Source organism: Canis lupus, chromosome 12, assembly GCF_011100685.1.
Source record: "Canis lupus familiaris isolate Mischka breed German Shepherd chromosome 12, alternate assembly UU_Cfam_GSD_1.0, whole genome shotgun sequence".
NCBI classification, from domain to species: domain Eukaryota; kingdom Metazoa; phylum Chordata; class Mammalia; order Carnivora; family Canidae; genus Canis; species Canis lupus.
In genome coordinates, this window is record NC_049233.1 from 31894358 (window position 1) to 31910830 (window position 16473).

Here is a 16473-nt window from a genome sequence, read left to right on the forward strand (position 1 = left end):
ATTCATATGTACAATAAAGTTTAAGAAGCACAGTGGTAGATTTTATCTAAGGTTGAAGTTTTGTCAGAAGAATGCAAAGAAGTAAAATGGTAAACAATGTAAAAAGAAAAGTAAAACGTAAAAAAGGTAAAATTTTGGTGGATGAATGCAAAGAAATTAAATGATTGCTGGCCAGTTCCATACCATCACAAGACATAACTGTGTTAAGGGATATCTAATTTTCCACCATGTGGGAGGATTGTGTTACTTCATTCCTTGAAGTTAGGTATATACATGTGACTAGAATGGGCTGTGTATGAAAGTGGCCTTTGTCATGTTGCGCCTGGAAATGTTGCCAATGCAAAATCTTTCAACCTCAATCACCCTAAGCCCCTGATTGACTATGATGAACAAAGCCTTACTGAGGACCTCAGTTCATATGTAGTATGAGTGAGAAATAAATTTTTCTTTTTAGACATTGATATTTTAAAGTTGTTTATTATCACAGCATAACCTATCTCATTCTGACTGATACAATATCACAAGAACTAGGAAATTTAAGTAATGGAAATATAATTGAAAAAAACATAGAGAAATATTGGGTTACTTAATGCTCTGTCTCCCATTGAGGTGGTTCCTGGAAATTTGGGTCTCAGTCTATGACTACTATACTGCTTTGAACTCATAGCGCATGCTCTAATTCTATTTCCCAGGTCAGAATATTAATAAGAGCTTCTAGACTAAAAAAAATAAAATAAAAAAAAAAAAGACTGATTTGGTATTGAGAAAATAAATCTGATCTACCCATGTTCTTTGCTCAGGAATTGTACTTTTGACTAATTCTAGCCAAAAATTAAGGCTAATGCTAGTGTGTGTGTGTGTGTGTGTGTGTGTGTGTGTGTGTTTCCTGTTAGGTAAATTTACTATGCTCTTATTCTTTAGAAATTTACAGGTTTTACAGGGAGTTATGCATAGTGTATCCCTAATACACTTTTCTTCATCAGTTTTCTTCATGATTCAATTTATTCTTATAACAATAAATTGGAAGCCTCATAATCATGGCATACTATCTCTCACTTCAGGAACTCCTGGGGCAAGAAATTGTGATACCAAATACCCACTGGCCAAAGGTTGTTTATCCTGGATTCTTTGCAACACATACATAATTTATGCAGAAGGATTCTAGACTAAATCTCTCCATCAAATTGTCTCCAGATAAGAATTGTCTTTTCAAATTTGAACTCCTAACCCTAGGACAACTCTAAGATGAATACAACAAGCTATTTGTATCAAATACAGGCAGAATTAAGAACCATTAGTAGAGTAGAACAAAAAGTATGCTTTCTTTTCCATGCAAGATGATCTCTCTTTCCTGGAGACACCAGATAGATCTGTAAATAATTTGATACCATCATCTAATGAATGACTTCGATCTTAGAAGAATGATAGTTATGAACCAAAGCAAAGGTGTATATTTAGATTATTGTTTTACGAAAAGTTTCATGTATAATTATCTTTTAATTGAAGCCACTTAGAGCTGTGAGAACCTTTAATATACCTTACAGATGGATTGTAGGAGTTGACGCTGAAAATAATATATAAATAAATGATGTTTAAAGTGTGTCATTTGCACAAAATGACTACGATAAACCTTTTTTTAGAATTCACACAATAGAGACAACTGTGGCTGGCAGTAGGAGGCATAGAGTGAAAAGAATAGGTTATTTCAGAAACACATCTACTCTTTAAACTATGAGCCTCACTGTATCTGTCTATATAAAGAACAAGGAGGCTTAATCCAGAACTATGAAAAGCAACTATTTTTAGACTTCAGGTTTTTTTTTCCTTTCCTTTCACTGTTGATCTTGTCAACAGTATTAAATGTGAATGACACAGAAACTTTTAAGACTTGCCCTTTAGAACAAAGATGCTCACAGAGTGCTACGGTGTGAGCAGACTAAATTACTGATAATTACAATTTTTAAAGGAAATATTAAAATTATAAACTTGAACTACTTCAATGACTAAAGTAAAAAGAAAATTAGAAAATACAACCTAAGGGAAAAAGAATCCTTGATATATCCATGGGAGAATTTTGTCTCCACTTGAATAACACTATTTACAAAGTCTTTTACAGATATTGGCAAATAGCTTTAGAACGTTTACACATTACATCCCAAAATAATGACCATTACTCAAATAATTGGCAGTACCTCAACAGCCTGGCAAGTTGCTTCAAGTCTCTTCCTTCTTGTATTCTTTTTTTCATATGAAAAAACTATTTAGTGTCTCCTTGAAACAAACGTGATTGAGAATGATTATTTTTAAAGATTTTATTTATTTATTTATGAGAGATACACAGAGAGAGAGACAGACAGACAGACAGACAGAGGTAGAGACACAGGCAGAGACGCAGGCAGAGGGAGAAGCAGGCTCCATGCAGGGAGCCTGAGGTGGGACTCGATCCCAGGTCTCCAGGATCAGGCCCTGGGCTGAAGGTGGAGCTAAACCACTGAGCCACCAGGGCTGCCTGAGAATGATTTTTAAATATTTAAACATTTGACAGTTTCTAACAGTTAAGCATGTAGTGGTTAAAAGTAGAAACTCCAGGGATCCCTGGGTGGCGCAGCGGTTTAGCGCCAGCCTTTGGCCCAGGGCGCGATCCTGGAGACCCGGGATCGAATCCCACGTCAGGCTCCCGGTGCATGGAGCCTGCTTCTCCCTCTGCCTCTCTCTCTCTCTCTCTCTCTGTGTGTGTGTGTGTGTGACTATCATAAAAAGAAAAAAAAAAAAAGTAGAAACTCTGAAATCCACTGCCTGAGCTTAAATCTTAGTACAATTCAAAAGCTAAATAATCCTGAGGAATGCAGTTCACAAACTAAGTCAATACTCTTTTCTGTAAAGTGAGAATAATCATGGAACCTGCAATAGTTTTTTTAAAAGTCAAATGAGGTAACTCATGTAAAACATTTTGCCTCATGCTTGTCATATTAGAGGTTCTCAGTAAGTGTTTTATCACTCTTGTAATTGTTATTCTGTTTCAAAAGGTAGCAGTTATATAACTATATCTGTAGATGTTTAAAATTTCTGAAAACATTTGCCTATTTATATTAATTAGATATCTTTTAAAAGGTAATTGTGTCAGGGAATGTGAAAGTTCCCCATTATTGCATATTTCATTGTTTTGAATAATCATGGACTGCTATGTTTTTATCTTGTCAACTAGTGAAGTTGATGGTTACAGAAGGGAAAATCCTTCTGTAGTTTCAGTTTCATTTAGCAAGCCCTTTGAGCAGATACCTTTGTGTGCAGACAATAAGCTAGAAATTACAGGGGACACATACATGAATAAGAAACTGTAAGCCCTTTAGGAATTTATGGTCTAGTACAATAGATAAGATAAGAACACAAACACTATAATAATATAAAATAGAGCAAGAGTACTTCTATGAGTTTTGAAAGCAGAGGTCATATCGTGATTGCAGTTATCTGAGAATTCAGGAAAGAGAAAGATAACAATTTGACAAATGGATTTGGAGGGAACATTTAAAGTTATAGAAAAGCCTAAGTCAGGTAGCAAAGGCAGGATCCATGGACTTTCTTTGGGAAATGGTAACTAGGTCATTCTGGTTGTTATTAAGAACCTGTAGCAGTAGTAGAACAGTGGGACAGACCAAGTTGACACTTTACAGATGATACTGACTTTTGTATAAACCTTAGCAAGAATATATTTGCAAATATTGCATTGTAGCTGGGCTCAAAAGAAAAATAGGGAGATCTTTAGATACCAGAAACTTAGAAGAAGGGAAAAAAGTCTAACTAGAGCTTTTAGGGAAAATTGATGATTCAGCAACCTATGAGAATTTCAGATTATGTATGAGTCCTAGGTGCTGGAGGCTAAGATTCTAAAGCCCTTTGGAGATAACTGACAAGACCCCCTCCCACACAAACAGTGATACTATACCTTATCCCTGCAGTGAGCTGGCACTATTTTCACTGCTCTGGCCTCCCATGAGGCCTAAAAAACCTATAGGTCTAGGATGTGTCTAAGAAATATGTAGTTTATATGAGGTTTTTAGAAGTAAGAGGAAACAAATCAGATCACTTTTCAAAAACTGAAACTTGGGATCCCTGGGTGGCTCAGCAGTTTAGCTCCTGCCTTCAACCCAGGGCATGATCCTGGGGTCCCGGGATCGGGTGCCACAACAGGCTCCCTGTATGGAGGTCTGCTTCTCCCTCTGCCTGTGTCTCTACCCCTCTCTCTCTCTGTGTGTCTTAAATAAATAAATAAATAAATAAATAAATAAATAAATAAATAAAATCTTTAAAAAAACCCTGAAACTCCTAGTCTGACCTATAAACACAAGGAATTAATATGAAAATTAGCATAAGATGATTCATCATGATTGACTTGCCTCAGGGCCCCACACTAAGAGGAACACACTCAAAACTAGTTTGTAACAACTCTTTCACAAACCAGCAGCTTGGCCTCCCAAACAATAAATGCATCTCAATAAATATGAGTTGACAATAATGACAAATATCATTAGGGAGAATCAGCAAATCAAGATCATTAGCAATGTAAGAAGTAAAAATCATAGAAAATATGAAAGGAATGATAACATTTGTTTAAACTAATATAAGAGTTTTTTAAAAAGAACAGAAAGCACAGTTAAAGAATGGAAGAATATGAAAAAGATTAAATAGAACTTCTATAAATGGAAAACATTGTCATTACAGTTAATGAAGAGAATAAATAGCCAATTAGACACAATTGAAGAAAGAACTAATAATCTGGAATTTAAGCCAGAAAGAAATCACTCAGAAGCCAGAACAGATTTATAAAAGAAAAATATGAAAGATAACTTATAAAATCAAGACAAGAACAAGAAAGTTTAGTAAGCATTTAATAGAAATGTATTCCAAAAAGAGACCACAAAGAATTGTGGGAGAGGCAGCATTCTATGAGTGAGTATATAACAATTTGATTTTTAATTGAAGACTGATAAGATACTCAGATTGAAAAAGTCCTAAATTAATAAAAGCCAATTCAAATATATGTAATCTGCATTATACTAAAGACAAAAAGAAAAAAATTAAAGCTACCACAAAAAAGGAAGGGGGTTGGTAATTTACAAAAGATCAGCTATCTATATAAGAGACTTTGCACTTGCAACAAATAGGACACTAAAATCATATTATGAAAATGCTATGGAGAAAATAAAAGCATCGTTATCTAAAAGATCAATTGAAAGTGAGTATAACTTTTAAAAAAAGGTAAGACTAAGATTGAAAGAGTTACCATTTACAGAACCCTATCAAAATAATCACTTAAAGATTAGAAAAAAAAGGAAAATACACTCTGAAAGAAGGAAATCCAAGAGGCAATTGTTAAGAAGCAACTGTGAATAAATAGACTGGTTAAAAAGTATTGCTAGTTTTTAAAAATCAATAAAAAACAATAATAATAATAAACATTAATCTGAAGAATTCAAAGCAGAGTGGATTAAGTTACTAAGTAACAATAAAAATGGAAGAGTAAGACTGAAATACTCACTGACTTACTAGAAATAATGGGTGAATAGGGTTGGGTGGATACAGTGAGATAGATAAAATATTAGAATTTTAGGTTAAGGTTATATTTGGATGGCCTCGTAAATCAAACAATTGAGAGTATATTTGATTTAATATGAAAAACGATGGATTTTGAGGGGGCAATTATTTTTGTGTTTTTTGAGCAGAGAAGTGACATGTTCAGAGATGCAAAAGTAGGATAGCTCAGCATGGTAGACTCAGTGATACCATTAGGAGACTATTGTAATGAGGGTGATGTGGTACTGAAGACCTGGACTGGCATGCATCTCTTGCCTATACATAAAAAGGCTGGATGTAAGAAACTGTACATAGCTAATATTCAGAGGACTTAGAAATTGAAGACGGGAAGATAAGAAAGGGTAACAGTCACTGAGTATCTACTTTTATCCTCTATCTTTGTATTAATCTGTCATAACAACCACATAATGACATTGTTTCTTTTCACAGAAAAATCAAATAATACTAGGGAAACAATTTGTCCAGTTTCCCATGTAGTAAACAGTACAACCACAATTTAAATCCAGGTTTTGTGATTCCAGCTATTCTTGAAATGTAATATACTAGTAAGATGTCCAGAGACAATGCTTAATTAGCAGGTAATTGTTGAGTTTAATTTGTAACTTAAAGAATACTAGGTTTCAAATAAGATTCCATACTTCTGATTTTGATTTTGAAGAGAAACAGAAAGAAGACAGTAGTTGAAAGGAAAGGTGCAGTATTTAAAATAAGATATACTATGCAGGCTCTATTTTTGTGAGAGGGAAAGATTGAGGAGGACTGGATGGGATTCAAAATCAGAGATAACCATAGTGTTCATTCATAAAATCATAGAGATAAAAACAAAAGAAGAGAGGTGGAGTGCAAGTGAAGGACAATTTGAAATAGAGAATACGGAAGGTGAGCAAGCTCAATCTGAACTCTACTTCTTCATGATCCAGAAAAGAGAAAAACTGTCCAGCAGATAAACATGGATTGGTCATTCTGGAAGTGGGTAGCAAAAGAGTAGGCTTAAAGTAAGGAGAGAAACCTCCACAGTATACTTGTGTTGTGGAAGGAAGATTGAGAACTTGGAATTATTTTTCAACTAAATATGTTCTGGATGGAAATCTGCCTTATCTGAACACTCTTTATACCCTTTATAAATGCTGCCAACAGTCTACACTCATGTGGACAAATATTACAAGATATTTGTTCTGGGTGCTTTTCACAGACAATGCCAGGAAGGATACTAATTAGTGCCAATTGTGAGAGCTGGTGTTGTAATCGGGGCACCTGTCTGCAAAGAGCTGGACTGAGAACAACTCATTTCACATAAGCCTGCTAAGCAGCTGTCAGATGGCAAAGATGTTAATTTACTACTGACTTGGGCTGCATTTGATGCTGACCCAGACATGAAAGACTGCCTTTCCTAGCTCTGATTAGTTGAGCCATCCACTGCCTTCTGTACTATTTTTATTGCAAAAAGAATACATGTCTAAATGTTTTATTCCTGAAGATGTAAGTCAGTGTTATGATGTTTTTGTTTGAAGGGAAGGATACATTAGATGGGTGTGAGTAAAATCCCTCACAGACAGCAATAGGGGCTGCCAAAATAATAGAGCTGATCTGAAGTAGTTAGATGATGTTTACCTTGGCAACTGTTGCTGCATTTTATTTCTAATGGAGAACATTCAAGTTATCTGCAGCTTTGAGTATCACAGCTGTAATTTGCACTGCTAGCACAAAACTGAAGTCTGAGTTTTATTAGGTAGACCCTAATGATTTCATGTCTCTTTGAAAATTTTCTCACACTGTATCTACTGAACATGACACTTGTCAGGCAGAAGCTGCATTGTCTCTTTAAGTCAGGAAGTTTATTTATTCCATGCTGTTTGATGTCACCGTTTCCTATGTTTTCAGTGTTTTCTGTGTTGATAAATAAGCTAGGACAGCTTTCAGGTGCGCCTAACTTAATCTTAATACCTAACATAAACATAGAAGGAAACTGACATATTCATTTGTTCATTTAATTCATTTGTTCAATATACTGAGCAAGTCCTCTAGGTGCAGGGAATATAACAGTAAAAAAAACAAGACTTCTTTCTTCATTAGGCTTATATTTCCCATGGGAGATGCAGAAAAACAAATAATCCAAGAGACAGACACACAATGGTTGGTAAGTTTGAGCACAGTGAAGGGTAGTTGATTGAGAATGAGAAGGATACCATTTTATACTGGGAGTCAGGTAACACCTGAGGAATTGACAAAAAGCAAATGAACAAACAAAACACATGTGAATCTCTGTGGGAAGACTACTCCAAGCCAAAGGAAAAGCAAGTTCATGGGTCCTAAGGTGGGCATGTACTTAATGTTGTATAATGAACGAGGGGAAAAGTGCATCAACACAGGCTACGGTAAGGTATGAGGGTGAAATATTCAGTGTAAAAACATGAAGTTATGGCATACGTGACCTGAACAGAAAATTGCAAATAGCTATCAATAGCAGAACTGAAGTTCAACTTGGTAGTACATATCTTTTTGGCAAACCAGCTGCCTTTTACTCTGAGGATCAGTTTCCTTTCTGATTGGCCAATGCTATGTCTGTATCACGGTTTAATATGTTAATTCACTCCAGAGCAAGGCCCGTTAAGATTTTATAGAGATGTAAGAGCTAGATCATTATGACATCCAATCCTTTGGGCTTTAGTCAGTAGCCAATAGCTGCCACTGAGGAGAGATGGGAAGAGTAATGAAAGAAGAAAATAGGAAGAAATACAACATCTAAATATGTTACATTTTTTAGCATAACACAATGGAAATAGAGTATGTCTCCGAAGATGTTTATTTTATCAAAATATTTTTATTTTATTTGTTTTAAGATTTTATTTATTTATTCATGAGAAACACAGAGAGAGAGAAAGAAAGGGAGGCAGAGACACAGGCAGAGGGAGAAGCAGGCTCGACACAGGGAGCCTGATGTGGGACTTGATCCTGGGTCTCCAGGATCATGCCCTGGGCCGAAGGCGGCACTAAACCACTGAGCCACCGGGGCTGCCCAATCAAAATATTTTTAGACAGAGTTTTAGAGTCTGAAGAAAGTATCATCTGGAGTGTCAAGATAATTTGTAACATATGTTTTTTTCAGAAAATCATAACTTTTGGATTAGTTCAGATTGATTGCATACTTTAAAAGATTTGTTGGCACATTTCTTAATGGGAAATTGATAATTACAGTTATTATACATTAACCTTACTATTTCGATAATTTCTGGTGTGTTAGTTCTTTATTGTTACATACCCTTTTGAAAATTTAATTTTATCACAAATTTAGCCATAGGATGATCAAGATTGACCTTTTAGTAAACAAGTAAAAGTATAATGGACAATTGCTATCTTTTTACCTTTTCTTAATTTGCTCTTATACCACATTATAAGATGTTCTTCCCTTGACCTGTGAGATAAGCAAATATAAAAATTGGTGGCAGATTTCTCTGTCCATCAAACTAGTTTAAGTCTTGCATCCTAATTGTTTATTCTGCTGCTAAGTATCTTGTTGACATATCTTGTGCATTTTTTATTTCATTTACTGAATTCTTCATCTCTGATTGGTTCTTTTTTGTTTTCTATTTTTTTGATAAATGTCTGACTGAGGTTTTCCACTCTTTTCTCAAGTCTCATGAGTATCTTTATGGCATTACTTTAAATTCTCTATAAGCATATTACTTATCTCTATTTCATTTGGGTTTCTTGCTTTGATTTTTGTCCTGTTGCTTTTTAGGGGGGATATATTCCTCTGTCTTGTCATTTTGTCTAATGCTTTGTGTCTGTTTCTGTGTGTTGGGAAAGTTAACTACTTCTACTCTTGAAAGTAGTGGCCTTATGTTGAAGAGGGCTTATAGTGCCCTGGAGTGCAATGTCCCCTGTTCACCAGAACCTGGAGCTTCAGAGGTATCTCCTATGTGTTGCATGTGCCCTACTGTTGTGGCTGAGCCACTTTTGCCTCAGTCCTGTCATCAGCAATAGCTCTCTTGCCTGTTGTGGGCAAGTTTGATCCCTGTGTTGTTAGTGGGCCAGTCTGGGGCTGCCTTGGACTTAAGTTGGTTCAGATCAAGCACTTACCAGAGATGAAGTAGCACTGAACTGCAGGAGAATGTGGGGGCAGGGCATGTGGTGCCAGCTGGTTTTGTGCTAGTGGGAGATAACTTAAACCTGTTGAGGACCAAGGCAGGCTGGGTTGGAGGTGGTGTATCTACAGAAGTGTGCTGACCGAATGCCTAGTGGCAAACCTGCAAGGTTTGTGGGGTTCTGCTATGGGAGGGAACCTGCAGTGGGGGCCTGGCTGGAGGGGGCGTGTCTGCAGGAGAATTGATGGCTGTGGTGTACCTTTAGCAAGTTGGGTAATGAGCGTTGGCCTGGAGCTGTTTCCTGAAGGTGAGTGTATGTTTAGGTTGGGCAGGGGAGGGAAATGGAGCCTGCCAGTTCCTTTGTTCCTGGAGAAGACTTCCAGTTATACCTACCCCTCAAGCACAAGATTAGTATACAAATGCTTTTCCCTCCCATATATCCCAGGCATTTTTCAAACTGCTGCTTCTGTGCTGTCTCCATGGGGCTGTTTGTCGAGTTATCTCCTTAAGGACAGGAACTCAGTTTCCTCTCACCCCCCTGGCTCTCCTGCCCATGTAAAAAACTCAGGAAATTTGGCCCTTCTGGCTTTCAAAGCCAAATATTATGGGGATTCGTCTTCTATTATGTGTGCTCCCTGGTGTGACAGTCTGTTTCTCCCTTCAACACCAGCTCCCTCCCCACTACCAATAGTCCCATTTCTCTATCCTTTCTATCCTCTTTGATGTCACCTCTTCTCTACAGTTAGCTGTGGAGTTTGTTCTGCCAGTCTTTGGGTCATTTTCTCAGCTATTTACACTGATGTGGGTGTTAGCTGGCTGTTTTTGAGTGACAAGGTGAGCTTAGGGTCCTCCTACTCCACCATCTTTCCTGGAAGTTAGAAAAATGGATACTTTTTTTTTTTTTTGAAAAATGGATACTTTGAAATGCTTATAATCTCCTGTCTCTGATCACACCTTGCTGAATTATCTCACTTGTTTATAATATACAAATGTATGTTTTTAAATTTTTACCTCAATTAAAAATCCAAATTAGTACAAACGTTTCCCAATGTGTTCAATTGTGTATTCTGAGTACTAGAAAAGGCAAGTCTGTCATGCCTGCCAAAGTGTATACACTCGTTAGTTTTTGCATGCTGGTTGCTTATCCATCTGAGTGTGGGATACACAAAATTTACAGTTTTGCAATGCTATTTTAAAGTTAATTCTGCAATTTTAAATAAATTTGTTTGATGGAAATATGTAGATTAATAGCAATGAAGATTCTGATGTTTGTTCTGTTCTTTTGACCATCACAGATCAAAGAACACCTTGCTAAGGGGCAACGAGTATTAGCAGGTGATGGAATGTCCCAGGTGACCAAGACACTGTTGGATTTAACTCAGAGGAAAAATTTCTATGCAGGTGATCTTCTGATGTCTGTGGAAATTCTCAGAAATGTAACAGACACATTTAAAAGGGCAAATTACACCCCTGCGTCTGATGGTGTCCAGGTAAGAGAGACAGTCCCCTGAAGGAAAAGACTCAGGTTTTGCCCTGAGAATCCAGTACTGCAGCCACTTTTGAGGTCTTCTGACCTGGAGGGACAGAGTGCTCACTCCTGCAGAGGACATATTCAGGTTGTGCTTAGTGTGAGCTCTGGAAATAACCTCAATTCCCTTAGTCATTGTACACCTCAGTGTCCTCAACTATAAAATGCACATAATACACCTCAAGGAGATGCTGAATGAGAACGTGTGTAAAGTGTTTTGAGCCCTCAGATAAAAGGCACTATAGCAAATTCAAGGTTGTATCATGGATATTTTATTTCCACATTTAATATCACCATCTTGCCATAAGAGACTATTAAAAGCGCATTAAGCATAATGAAAGCACATTAACTATAACATGCAAAGGAGACATAGTTTAAGTTTTGTTTGGGGTTTTGCTATCAGAAGCAGGAAGGCCATATTTAATTTTGTGTAATCATTGCCTGAAAATATTGGGCAAATAGAGAATTGTTCTGGATAGAAAAATAAGAAATTCAGTAACTCTTCACAGTATTTTTTTCTTGTCATGGAAGACTTCTAGAGCAACATTATTTCCATAATAAAGTTTAAGTACTCACCCAATTTCAGTATTGCCTTTGCCATTAAAACAAAGCTTGTTGAATGGCAAACAAAGCACATTTAATGCAACTCCTGTTTGCATTTCAAAATTAACTCCTTTTGTGCTGTAGGCTAAAATGTACTGCTGCCAAGAATGCTGAGTTGATTTCTGCATTTCCAGCATAATGTTCTTCCTGTATCTCCCCATAAAGTTCATGAAAATAAGGGTTTGGCAAAACTCCCAGGTCAGGTAGTTTTCTTTCAGCAGACTCTTCATTTGGGAGTTTTATTTGCATTTCACTTGGAGAATGCAGAGGGTTTTTTCTTGTTTTGTTTGGTTTGGTTTGTTTTAATCAGCTATTGAGGAAAAGAGGAAAAGAAGATTTTTTGAAATCATGGAATCATTCATAAGTAATATTGATCCCCTGATTTATATAGAGGTACATATGACACTTAAATTATATTCATATGCTGCTGAAAGTAACTGAAATGAGAATTATTAGTGCTGAGTTTTATATTTTATCAGTGTCCAAGAATACAATTTTAATTGTAAAAATATGGGGGTTGGAAGGTTATTGTCATTTAAACATTTCCAGCATTTTTTTTACAAAGAATGGAAGTTTTCAAACTTGAAAAACACGATAAAGTAAGCCAAGTCAGTATTTTCCCTGTAGTACTGAAATAGTTCTATCCATTAGAATTTACATTAAAAACTAACATCTGACGTCCCTGATGCAAAATAAAGTTGTAATTTCAAAAAACATTAGATATAGTTGAAACATCAGGTAGAATGGTAAACTAAATAATCTGTAGTACCACCTTTAACCTTCAATAGTGTAAGGCTTTAAGATTTTTAGATGCTGAAACTGAAGAAATCAAGATTACCAGGTTATACTGGGAACATATTTTGATTGAGTTACTCATTAGAGTGCATTGGCTGAATGAACAATTAGTTTAACTAGTCATGAGGACATTAGCTGGTTTGACTTAGAGCAATTCTGCTTTTTATTTTGTTTTCATTTTGGCATAGTCAGAAATTTCCATCCCCCTCTCTTATTAATCCTCCACATTACCCAAAATTCTCAGCATGTTGGTGTCCTAACCATCTCTTCACAAACAGGAGCTGAATTTTTCTATTTCATTGTCTTTGCTGGTGTCTTTTCAGGCTTCTGGAATGCCCTCCTGTTCTAGAATTCCTTCTTCCATCCCTGTCTGTCAGAATCTTAGCCTAGATCTAACAAGTCTTTCTGAATGCCGGACCAGCAAGCCCCAAACTCCATCTGAAAATGATCCTTCAATTTTCTGAAGTCCCAGACAACTTTGGACCTCTTTTGTTCTACTTTCCACCATTTTATAGAAATATTATATATATTTATCATATTTGCTTGATTATAAACTCTCATTTATAGCCTTACTCAACATCGCTTGTACCTTAATTAAACTTCAGTCCCTCTGTTTCCAAGGGCTCTGGGCATTTCTGATTGGCTAGCACATCAGGATTAATATGCCATAAAGTAAGCTTATCTTGAATTGCAAGTTTTCTTGCATATTCTACTTCTCTTTGTAGAATTAGTGCTCTTTAGGCTGGAATTATAATTTTATGTTGACTTTTCCTACTTTTCCTTTTTTATAGGATATGCCTACACAGTATCTTTTCTATCCATTCTTTCCTCTCTTTTCCCACTGCTGCTTTCCTAATTTAGCCTTTAATTGCCTCAGCCTACATTATTTCCATGGTCTCTTTCCTTTAATCTTCCCTCAGATCTTTACCTACATCTCTATTCATCGTGTACATCATAGTCCTATTAGTTCTCCTAGGACAGCTCTGATTATGTCACTTCTTAGATCAGAAACCTTCACTGGAGCTCCAAGGCCCCCTGAATGACAACGCAAATCCTTTATGTCATCTTCTAGTACACTCCACAGGATGTAGGTTACCTATCTTTATAGCCAAATGCATGAGGTACTTTTCCTCTTCACAGACTTGTTGCCAAATGAACTACTTTGTGCTTCTTCTTCCTTTTTTTTATTAATTTATTTATTTTAGAGGGTGAGAAGGGGCAGAGGGAAAGAATCTTCCAAGCAGATTCTCTGCTGAGCATAGAGCCCAATATAGAGCTCAAGCCTATGACCCTGAGATCATGGCCTGAGCTGAAGCGAAGAGTTGGACGCTTAACTGACTGAGATACCCAGGTGGTCCATCACTTCCTGCTTCTTGATTGTACTATATGTTCTTAACTCTTGGTCTTTGCCTCCTCTGTGCCCTCAGGCTGACTTGGTCTGTCTTAGTCTTTTATTTTTTTTTAAGATTTTATTTATTTATTCATGATAGAGAGAAAGAGAGAGGCAGAGACACAGGCAGAGGGAGAAGCAGGCTCCATGCTGGAGCCGACGCGGGACTCGATCCCAGGACTCCAGGATCGCGCCCTGGGCCAAAGGCAAGCGCTAAACTGCTGAGCCACCCAGGTATCCCTGTCTTAGTCTTTTAAAGCAAATTTTTGGTATTCTGAGCCTCTGAATTCCAATAGCACTTTCTCTCCTGTATCTCTTTATATCTCACATTATTAGCAAATCTTGAAAAAGACATTTTTCTGATCCATATTTGTATCCCAGACAAGCTCCAGGATTCCTCTCTCCTCAAACAAGATATAGCATAGAATCTTAACAATAAAATTAGTAATTACATAAGTATCACTGAGTTTTTTTATTTTTTTAAAACTGTGAATAAAAAAAGATTAAGCAAAATTATTTAAAGAGAATGCATTATTTTCAATGTAGTTATGTGTAATGCATTTTAGTTAAAATGCCTAGTAATGCTGGATTTACTAAAAGATTGATTTGATGCATCAATAAAACTGAGCTAGGATGGCTACAACCTACTAAAGTTGGAGAAAAAATAAAGTGTGGTTGTATGTCTTAGAATGATAAAGCATAGTAATAGTTTCGTTTTTAGAAACTGGTAGAAAAGATATTCTAAAAGTCTTTTCCCTTCTGATAGTCTTTTCCAAACCCTGGGGCTTTGTCATATTTCTAAGTCTATTTTAGTTCTCTATGTAGTTTATCCTTCCTGTTTCCAATCTGATACAAGTTCCTTCCAGATCCAGCACAAAAATCCCTCCTACTCAAAAGTCTCTTCATCAAATCCCAAGCAGAATTCAAATTATTCTTAATTGTCTGGCCTTTTGAAACCATGTAAATATTTCTACTTCTAGCATTTTTCTTACATAACATTGTAACATCTCTGATAATAATCAAATTATTTGTTTCTAGGTCTGTTTTCAGCAGTAGATTTTAAGACTGTTGAGAAATGATTATGTCTTGAAGGATAGTAGATACTCCAATTATTTGTTGAAATAATTAATAAATGGATATGAACAACATGGTAATTTGGGGGAAATTTACATTGTTCACACACACTCACAAATAAAACTCTGAATATCCAATTTAGAGAGAAAGAGAGAAAAACATGTTCATTTACTTATTTTTTAGCCCCTGGGAAAATTTGTAGTGAAACTCATTCTATCAGTAGAGGATTGAGTTTGCAATACACACACTGGAACTTTAAATCAGATGTATGGAAGTTGAAATTCTAACTTGTCTAATAACTATCCTGGTATCTTCAAACACATTCCTTAATATTTCTCTACCTTATTTCTTCATATCTAAATAAGTAATAAAGGAGATATAGTAGTATGGTCCATTCTCGTTATACATGGTAGTTATATAAAGTTGCAGCAAACACTAAATTAATGAATACTGAACCATTTACTCCTAGGGAAAATACAGGATGAGTTTCCTTTGAGAATCTCTTCATACCATGTTCATCAACCAATTAATACAGGACCTTGTTTTATGTGTGTAACTGTTAAAAGACATCGTTTTCAAGGTATATTGTTAATCATTAACATTGAATTTACAGCCAAGACATTATAACTCATGCCAGAGAAGGTTTTCCTGATACATATGTTTTCTCTGTAATGCACATGACAGTCTTTTGAGTTTAAGAAAACTAGGTAGTCTTTCAGCACTGTGCTGAAATATGGGACATTTTAAACAGTGAAATCACCAATAAAAAGCACACACACAAAAAGAAACAAACAAACAAAAAACAACCTGGGCATTAAATTAGCCATGGAAAAAAATTTTAAAAAATGAATTAGCCATGGAAAGGAACTTCTTTACACTATGTAAGCTGAAACAAAATGTCAGAGCATTGCCATGTTTGGCCTCAGCTGGGTATATGTATGTGCATTGTGTGACTCAATTTTTTTCCACTCTGCACGTGTCCATGACTGATTGTAAAAGCACTGAGTTTTGATTTGGGGGTTACAAATAGATTTTTGCAAGTAGTCAGTTTGCAAATATGGAATCCACAAAAAACAAAGATTGACAGTAACTGTTTTTCAGGGCTGTTGTGAAGCTTAGCAATAATATAAGTTAAATACATAATCTATGCATAATAATATTTGTGAAGTTTCTGGCACCTAATTGGGTACTCCATAATTCCATTATTGCTAATATTGTAGTTCTTAACATAACAGTAAAAGATGGGCTTGTTCTCAAGCCACTTGCAATATAAAGAAAGAGGAAAAATCCAATTTATGGATGAGGGTAAACTGTGGTAATGAGGAAGAGAGATAAAGTATAGTACGCCTCACTTCTAGGAATTCTAGAAACACAGAAAGCTGAAGGGCACCAGTAAGAAAAGAATT

General features: G+C 36.1%; 1 protein-coding gene across 4 annotated transcripts in view; it reads left to right on the plus strand.

Annotated features, from left to right (window-relative positions):
• ADGRB3 (adhesion G protein-coupled receptor B3) overlaps window positions 1-16473 on the plus strand; it is a 711230-nt gene that overhangs the window by 329584 nt on the left and 365173 nt on the right. For all 4 annotated transcript variants that reach the window (XM_038554438.1, XM_038554440.1, XM_038554441.1 and 1 more), the window contains one exon: window positions 10973-11167. In XM_038554438.1, the coding sequence (XP_038410366.1) occupies window positions 10973-11167 (195 nt within the window). The remainder of the gene's footprint in view (window positions 1-10972; window positions 11168-16473) is intronic.